Raw genomic sequence first — 9,925 nt, forward strand, 5'->3', positions numbered from 1 at the left:
TATTTCTGTCACGAACATGATCAGAACAGGTAGCTATCGGAAAGGAAAACTGCGCGTAGGTCAGAAAAATATGGGCGTATTCTGCAACTTAAGCTACCTTCTCCCACAGATCGGAGACTCCCTACTGACGACTGTGGACAAACTGATCAACGTGAACGTCACTGTCCTGCAGCAGAGTCAGCAGGAGAGGAGGGGGCCGACCAGGTAACGACGGGCACATCAAAACCGTTAGATCATTCTATAGTTTATCTATGTGTATATTTCATGCACAGTCGGTATAACTGATGTTTGGTGTGACCCACCGGCATTTGTCCCACCGCTGCCACCAGTGTTGGCTTTAGGAAGGAGATCCACTCTGACTCGTGTCATGGGTGAGACGAAGATGGGATATCTGGTCCCTCTCTCTTTACTGGATATAATTCACAGCAGATGTTACAATATTACTGTCGTGGGCTAACTGGCCACACATGACGTACCGCTACACATGTATAACCACCCTCCGGAGCTAAACACCAGTATCTTTATTTTAGAAAGCTATAGCTAAGCTGAAACGCCAGATGACAGTGCATAGCAGTTGAAGAAGTAAAACGGACCACATACCGTCTTAAGGTGTTCAGAAACATCTTAACTCGTATTTTAGAGTCGTCCAGGCATTGGAGGAATTTGCTGATACAGTGACACTGACCACAGATAAGTACACCGCCGTGCGGCCAGGGGTAGCATTGCAGGCAGCTGACATCAGTCCGGAGGAGTTGGACAAGGGGCAAGGTTGGTCAAAATCAACTGGAGAGTGTCCTGTCATTCAAACGTCGTTGTTCAGGCTGTTTCTATGACTAAGGAATTTTCGTCTTTCTCTTCGATGCTTTAGTACAACACCAAAACTAAGAAAAAATCTTTTCCTTTGCAATTCCTGACATATCTTGCAGAAACACCACGAAACCACACACTGATTCAGTATCTATATTGTTTTCTCTTCGGTTTCGTCTAGTTCTCATTTTTAAGTGTTACTCGACTGTTTTGTTTGGAAATATTGTTTTATAACGAGAAAATGTGTTACTTCTCTAAGGATTTGCCTTCTTTCTGAGTGGAGACGATTCTAACAGCTTGAAAGAAGGTAGGGTTAGAAGCTTCACTACGAAGGACGATTCGGGCTTTCTGCGAACTGTTGATATCGCCATCTATATACCTCCCAACATCTCAAGCATGGTACAAATCAACAACACATCAGGTACTTTTTGAATTGTACTGATATCCATGAAATTGCTGTGCATTCTGCACAATTTCTGCTACATTCAAGTCAATTTTGCCGAACTGAGGAAGGGTTAAAATGATAGAAATTATCATTCCAGGGCTATATATATTAGTTGATACGGCAGTCACTCTCATTTATCATTAGTAAAAACGCAAAGATATCTAGACAGCTAACACTGATGCGATATGATGTCGAACTCATTATTATACGTCTGAAGTTAAGAGGAACCTATGTTACAGTATTAAAGTCTTTTGACGTGGAATTCATCTCCAAAAGTGATGATTCCACGGCCATCAAACTGATCAATCCGCGGTCACCGAAAATCTAAGGAGACCCTAAGGAGTTTTTTCTCTCCCTCTCCCCGCAGAAGTCCGTCTGAGTTACACCCTCTACAACAGCAGCAGCCTGTTTGTGCAGACTTCCCAGGGTGCAGCGGGACCTTTCCAGGGTGCAGCGGGACCTTCCCATGATGCCGTGGGAACCCGCGTCATCGGCGGGAGAATCGCAGGGAGGCGGGTCAAGAACCTGCCCGAACCGGTCATCATCACCTTTGCCCCCCTACAGGTAGCCTGGGTGTCACCTTATTCCAACTACGGTTCGCTCATCAGATTGCTTCCATGACGGTATTTAGATACTTACCTACATCTTTTACCATGGAAGCTCACCTGGGTGATGGTTAGACATCATAATGAAGTTTTAATTGATACCTTTGCTCAACACAAGCAAATGTAATTCAACTAGGATTTTCGTTAGGTTTATTGTCTTATTCTTTCCCTAATCTTAGTTTCTATCGAGATTAGTTTAAACCATTTTCATTTCTAATTTTTTAGAATTTTCTTCCTGAAGACGTGAAGGGGGTCAGGTGTGTGTTTTGGGACTTTGAGGCCGAGGCAGGACAAGGAGCGTGGTCGACTGAAGGGTGTGAGAGCACGGGCGAGGAAAATGGACTGTACACCTGCGCCTGTAACCACCTCACCAACTTCGCGGCAATCTTTGTAAGCCCCCCATTTTACTACACGGCGATCACGCTGCAACCTTGCTGTGACTAAAATTGCAATGGCTTAAAAATATGTTGGCTGGTTGACTTCATAGTTGGAATAGTTCGATTGTAAAGTTCATTTTGTATAGTAAAGATGTTCAAAAAGGCATTTGGCAGTTCTATGCCAGTACACTATATATTCAAACATTCGCTACCTCCAAAAATGGATCCAATCAGAGGCCCTGCGTACATTTACGCTACAATTTAAATGTCAAAAGTTTTATTGAACAAGAAAATTTGAGTATTCATATTTTGGCCGATTCAATTTAATGTTTTGGGTTGTTATTTCTCCAGGACGTGCTCGGTGCGGGTTTCGGAGAGCACGAGAGACCGCTAGAGGTCATCACTATTGTGGGGTGTGTCGTGTCCATCGTTTGCCTGGTCCTCACCTTACTCTCTTTTATCGTCACAAGGTAGATAACTACATTATCGTTTGTCTGGTCCTTACTTTACTCTCTTTTGTTGTCACAAGGTAGATAACTACTCCATCGCATGACTGATCTTCTTGATCAATAATCGCAAATAAGTACAGTAAATGTTAATGTCTGTTAATGTCTGTTCAAAAGAGGATCACCACTCTGGATAGTTTTTTTCGCTTATTGTCAATCCATAATAATAAGTTGACTGCATAAATGCTTGGTATTCATTATGGAAGTACCATTGCCACACGTTGGAAATATTTTCTTTTTCATCCGTTTCGGAAGATGTTGTACCAGTTGTCAGTAAAGGTCATGCGTTTCTAATTCCAGGAACTACAAACGCCGCGCCAGCACAGGCCATGCCAGGAACCAGCGGCTCGTCCTCATCAACCTCTGTGTGGCTCTGCTGGCCATCCTCGTCATCTTCCTCGCTGGCATCAACCAGACGGCGTCTCCCATTGGCTGTACGGTGGTGGCCGCGTTGTTACACTACTTCCTATTGGCTGCCTTGGTGTGGATGGCGGTGGAGGCCGTTAACATATACCTCGCCGTTGTGGTAGTGTTTGACCATCACGTGTCTGAGAACTTCGTCATCAGGGCTGCAGCAGTGGCATGGGGTGAGGATTTGCTTCTTCACATATTAAGTTATAAACTACTTAAAAGAGGTGCTGAATCCCAGAAGCAGGTCTTGTTTTCTAGGGCCCGCTTTTTGTACATACATTCCTACGCGAAATCCATAATGACAACAAAGGCAAATTCGCAAGGAACAAATTACGCTCATACAGACTGTTCAAATCCACCTACAACGAAGAAGAGTACCTTAAAATTCCGAACGAACGTCAAAGATCTATTATCACCAAACTACGAATTAGCTGCCACAAACTCCGTGTTGAATCAGGGAGGCACAACCGCACACCTCTGGAGCAAAGAATTTGTCAGTTCTGTAACCTGAACAAGGTCGAAGATGAAACCCACTTTTTATTAGATTGTAGTTTATATACACTCGGCACAAAAAGTTTGGAATATCAACTTTGGTATATCATATTTCTGTTATCTATGCATCAATTTCAATGTATTATATATCAATAGAAAGCTTGTGCAATTTTCTTTCCTATGGTATCAAACTTATTATGATTGTAAACACATGAAACGAGCACAAGGCCCGCTTACGTGAGTGGGTCACGAAAAAAAAGTGCCCAAATTCCCCTACTTCTGTTCAACACTGCATCGTCCTGTTGATATTGGCGCGAGTGTCACTGGTTCAATCAATCCTCTTTTCACCTCACATTTTGTATACGGAACATACAAGGTTTTAGTACACTTGAATAGAGGTCATCTGCCCTTTTGATAGTTGGATGGCAGAATCAAAGCGTGGATGCGGCAAGGAGAACCGCACGCTGACAAGGCAAGAGTAACTTTCGGCATTTGGTGGTGGAGGCAGTGTCATGGTGTGGGGCGGTATAACCACCATAGGAAAAACAAGACTCGTCATCATTCCAGGCAAATTAATGTGGTGACAAATAGGGACACCATCCTCCATCCAGTAGCAACATTCTACCTCTTCAATATTGGACCAAATGCCATTCTGCAAGATTACAACACCAGTCCACACAGAGCAAGGACCATTGGATGCTGGAGCACAGTCTTAGGGTGGAATAGCCTTCCTACGGCTTATGGTTAGCACTCGATTGATCACCTCTTGCCATGGTTCAGATTTTTTGCTTAATAGTAGATTTGATTGACATGTCCTGTTTATTCAACTTACCTTCATTCACAAGTCAATACTGACGGTAAAAAATGAGCAGCATGGAGTGATTGACTTTAGTAGGGTAACTTTGGCACTTTATCTTTGTGACCCACTGAACGTAAGCAGGCCTGGTGCTCGTTCCATGAATTTACACTCATAAAATACTCTACTCAGATATGCTAAAAAGAAACTTGGATGTTCTGTATACCAAACGTTAGGTGATAAAAGGATTGATTGAATCATTGTCACCCGCGGCAACAACGGTTGAACCAGACGATACGGTTTTGAACAGAAACGGGGGAATTTGGGCACTTTTTTTTCTTGACCCACTCATGTTAGCAGGCCTAGTGTATGTTCCATGAGTTAACAATGATAATGAGTTTGATACCATTGGAAAGAAAATCATGCAAGCTTTCTATAGATATATAATACATTGAAATTGATGCAGAAACAACATAAATATGATCAACCGAAGTTGATATTCCAAACTTTTTGTGCTGAGTGTATTCTTTTTAGCTATATTATAGGAAAGTTCCCTCGCTTTGAATATTTGTCTAGTGTTGAAAAATTCATTTTTCTTATGAGTTTTGATCAGACGATATTATACCAACACATCTCTAGCTACATATTTAACATTACTAAGAAACGAGAAGAAGTCGAACAAATATATTAGACTAGATTTAGAATCTATGTTTTAGATTAGTATTAGAAACCATGTCTACTGTATTACTACCCTTTGTATCAATATGCCTATACTTAGCCCGATAGGGCATGAATGTGCAATAAAGGCTATTATTATTATTACTATTATTATTATTAAAATTCAAAACGCTTCCAAAAAGCGATACTTAACCTAAAACACATCCCTAACAAGCGTGTTAAGATTACTTGAACTTGAACACTCAACAGCTCCGAACGCATTCTCGAGTGCATTCATGTTGGTAAAGGTAACAAAAAATTTTAAAAGCATGTAGGGTATGCCATGCGCCAGAAACATTGTTCATTTTGTGAACTAGGTGATGTGGCCTGTGACATGTGACTTCATTAAAATTGGTCAACGGAGACAGCGAACAGTGGACTTGCTAGTTTCTGTTAAATTTAGCCCGTGTCGTTACCCGGCCCTCAGAAAAGTTATTATTTCAGCTAGTATGCTTTCATTTCATGTTTTTCCAGGCTTTCCCCTTGTCGCCACGGTGCTGACTGTGGGACCCTCGAGTCTCTACCAATACAGGATGAAGAACAAGTGAGTTATATACTAAAAGACATCCTCATAATGATCACTTCTTACTTTGAAATTCGTATTTCTACTTCTTGTGGAAATGTCATCCTAATAATCGTTACTTCGAGATCCTGTTACATAGCAAGTTGGTTTTGCAATTTGCATCCATTCTCACCTGTACTAGTGACCACCTTGTTGATACATAGTCTATGATCTCTGCAAAATGGCCACCAGGTCATTGTGGTCTCTGTTAATTGGCCCTTTTGGATATAATTTTAAAGAGTACAGAATCAGCTTTAAAAATGGAATTTATGAAATTTGAAAAATATTTCATGGAAGTTATGCAGCCTGTCTCTCATTTCTCGAGCCATTGTTTGGCCTGCTCATTATGTTGGATCGGTCCATGAGTATCTAGAATGACAGATAGCGGCAGGAAAGCAAAGCTTTATAAAACGTTTTCTTTTCTCTATTGTTTTTGCTTCCAGTTGCTGGTTGGCACAGACACCCCTGATCTATGCCTTCCTGCTCCCAGCGGGTCTCATCCTGCTGTTCAACCTGATGGTCTTCGTCATCGTCATGTGCAAACTGGTGCGGGACGAGAGGGAACTCAAACAGCTCAGAGGTGGATATGAGCGACATTCTGGGGTTTTATTTCAAAATCAGTCGAAAATGAATGCGCGTGTGTATTTCATCCGTAAAATGTAAGCTTGCTGCATTTGGCCTCAAAAACAATCAAATCCATTCAAAGAGATCTACTAATACAACATCAGTCATCAGTCATGTTCGTGGACTTAAGTAAAATATCTAACTAGTGATCATATTCTTGAGAAGGACTTTTGATCTTCAGAATGACTTTTGCTGTGTGTTGGTCTTAAGGTACCTGGCGGAATAAGGAGAGTTGATATTTTATGTGCAGGTGCTAAGGTCCAAGAGGCAGACCGTTACTGGATAACCCGCCAGATCCGCCGAGCCTTCAGCATCATGGCTCTGTTTGGTCTCACCTGGCTGTTCGGCTTCTTCGTCATCACCGACGCGCGCGCAGTGTTCGCCTACCTGTTCTGCCTCTTCAACACCCTCCAGGGCCTCTTCATCTTCATCTTCCACTGCGTGATGCGAGAGGACATGAAGAAGTGGTGGAGGAAGCTGAGAGACATGGCGGCACCGTGCAGCTACAGGGGAGAGAAGAAGCGTGGTCTGTACGATGTCAGTGGGAGAAGAACGTCGTTGTCTTCCACTGTACAAACGTCACAGACAACGCTTGTACGGCTGAGCTCTCTCTCATATAATAGCCCACCTGATGGCGAGCCAATGTAGTAACATTCATGTCTATTTTTAGGGAGACTGTCTTGGGATTGGAAAGACTGTGTTAAAAACCTGATGGTGAGCCGCTGTAGTAACATTCAAGTCCATTGTTCAGGATACTGGAAAGATGGTGTTAAAAAGAATTTATATTGCATTTCACATATATGAGGACAATGAGAAACAAGTAATACACTAGAACAAACCAAAATCACATACCACGCAATCAATGATACATAAACGTATTTTTTATCAAAGAAAAACTAAACGGAATGCACAACATGTAAATGAATTCATTTTTACGCAGATAAACTGAGAAAAAGATCTAACAATCATATATTAATGGGCATTAATCTATTGAAACGAAAGCATATAAAGCAAATCCAGATTCCTATATTATCAATATTCGTAAGATTTTATGTACACCGTTTTATATATAATTAGATCTACTGTTTTCCATACACTGGTTCCTTTGTACATTGGACTGACATATGGCGGACAGGTCGCTGCGTCTGCTACATTTTGCAGTACCAAGGTGTGAGAAGGAGTTTAGCTTTAAACTAATGAATGGTAGTGTCATTTGAAATAAGAGCGGTCATTTCTATTATTATATATCTATTATTGTCTCATTGTACCAAATTACATTGCATACTTGGAACAACTGTAATGTTACGCGGACACATGGTTGTTGCATATATTACGAATACTCAAGAATTAAGTATTGACATATTTATAGAGCTTCCAAACAAGGAAACATTGGAAATACTTTTAAGGATGGCAACATTATCTGTGTCCAATTACGAGTGTATTTTTTCGTAGGAATCCCGTAATTCAAGAGTTTTTTTAACGGATAAAACAACTAAATAAGGAATATATTACAGAAAATACATATATAGGATCAGACAGGCCTAACTGCATAACCTGTATAAGTCCGTACATGTTAAAGACAACATACATTTTGTGGCAGATTGTACATTATATTATATGAAAAATCGAAAATCGTTGTGTAAATCTATGCAATTAGAAAAGACCAAAATGAACGTGTAATTTGTGGTTCAAAGCTGCTGCATATGAGTTTTGAAAATGTGTTGTTAACGTTAGTCCTTGCTAATCAATAAATGAGGGAATTAGAACCAGAAACTTTGTATGTGTGTGTGTGTGTGTGCCTGTCGGTGTGTTTCCTAATTTTTGGTCCGATATTTGGTTCTTGGGTTGGTGGGTTGGCAAGGCAAATGTCAAGGCCAATTTTGCGCTCCCTGGTATGTGACCTTATTACTGCAGCAGAACTTCCTTTTCCCTATCTTTTGTCATGCAGCTGGACGTGCAAGGTCTTAAAGACTTCGTAGCAAACGATATAAAAGGCAACGGGGTGTAAACAACCCGCTCAATGTTTTAATATTCAAGCTGGCACGCTGGTTCAAGCAATCAATATACACATGTATTAAGCATACAAAGAAAACACATCAAAATATTTCATTAGATCTTCTATGATCGATCTGTTTTGTTTGTTTTTAGGCCACTCTGGTCAATGTTATGGATGACGTCCTCTGGAGACCCCAAAACTGATTTGCTCCGGCGAAAAAAAAGAAAACCCAGCAAAAATAAAATGTGCTGCTAAACATCCCTCAGACCATCCTTTCCCATGCTTGGTTTGTCTTATGCTCACCTTCTTTAACCCTCATCCGACCGTATGGGGTCATTTTTGACCCCAGGCGTATATTTTAATCTGCCACAGCAACATTTTTCATCAGAGAAAAAATTCCTTCCATGAATTTGTTTGTATACATGTCTTACAACATCTACCAATTTTTCACCGAGCTTTGCCCATTATTGTATAAGCTATACTTGAAAGTTTGTGTCTTGTTCGGTGGGGTCAAAAATGACCCCAGCCAATTATGAATCATTAATTACATAAATATCAAGATATTTCAATAAAATAAAAGGCATTCCTCATTATTGCTATTGCAGCAACAGGTTATAGTTGCTTAGATGAGTAAGCACCAAATATTTTGAAAGAAATTTAGTATTTTAGTGTAAAACACAGTTTTTCGACATTCTGCATAAATTATGATAATACGCACTAATTACCTATGCTAATGAAAGTGAAAATGTTTCTAATTAATTAAAAAACAATATATGGACAGAATGTGCAGAAGGAACCTACAAGAAAGATCTTTGCGGGAAAATAGACAACAGTTATTGTATGTATGTGTTTAGATGGCGGAATATGGTGCATAATTAAGTAATAAATTCGTTACTTTTCACAAATATTGTATTTTTTCTTGTTAAATAACATTATTATGCTATCAGCATTATTGCATCACCACAATTATTGTATAGAAATTGATAAAACAAAACATTGTTTAAGTAAGTTTAGTATGGTAGATTTTCAGAGCAAATGTGGGTTTTCCTCATTTTCTGCATAAATTATGATAATGAGTAATAACTACTGACACCAAAACTTGTCAAAATATTTTTCATAGGTTAGTTAAACATCAACTACATAGAAATGACAAAATAAACCAGCAGAAATATGTCTATGAGCAAAACAAAATGGGGTCAAAAATGACCCCATACGGTCAGATTCGTCGTAAAAATGGAACGGTCGGATGAGGGTTAAGGCTGTAAGAGACAATCGTCGCTATTTCAATCATGTTGATAAGGGAACAAGGGCACAGTGGCCCTGACCATGTGCCCCCTACCCTGAAGAGCAGGTCCTCCGGAAAGCGTGAAATATTCTGCTTGGCTATTGTTGCTTTTGTTTTGTTTCGAGAACAGGCGAAAAAAACACCATGATAGTACAGTGCAACAGCGCTTCCCTCTGTATTAGAAAAGTTTATATAAATGGGATTACTCACGCGCCTAAAGTGTAGAACCAGTCATTATGTGTCTTACTGAGCCTGCAAAATTACTGCACATACCGTTGCAGTTTTACAGTCAGACAGAAAGA

At 40.3% G+C, this 9,925-nt stretch overlaps 1 protein-coding gene across 1 annotated transcript; it reads left to right on the forward strand.

Annotated features, from left to right (window-relative positions):
- The first annotated feature begins 1,159 nt into the window (after window positions 1–1,159).
- Window positions 1,160–7,362, forward strand: LOC118409228 (adhesion G protein-coupled receptor L3-like). The gene is made up of 8 exons (XM_035810098.1): window positions 1,160–1,228; window positions 1,620–1,816; window positions 2,083–2,247; window positions 2,586–2,704; window positions 3,041–3,327; window positions 5,631–5,700; window positions 6,162–6,298; window positions 6,593–7,362. Exons 1-8 carry the CDS (start codon window positions 1,204–1,206, stop codon window positions 6,988–6,990), a joined length of 1,398 nt encoding a protein of 465 aa, XP_035665991.1. The 5' UTR covers window positions 1,160–1,203; the 3' UTR covers window positions 6,991–7,362.
- The last annotated feature ends 2,563 nt before the right edge of the window (window positions 7,363–9,925 follow it).

The sequence above is a fragment of the Branchiostoma floridae genome, chromosome 1 (genome assembly GCF_000003815.2).
Source record: "Branchiostoma floridae strain S238N-H82 chromosome 1, Bfl_VNyyK, whole genome shotgun sequence".
NCBI lineage: Eukaryota > Metazoa > Chordata > Leptocardii > Amphioxiformes > Branchiostomatidae > Branchiostoma > Branchiostoma floridae.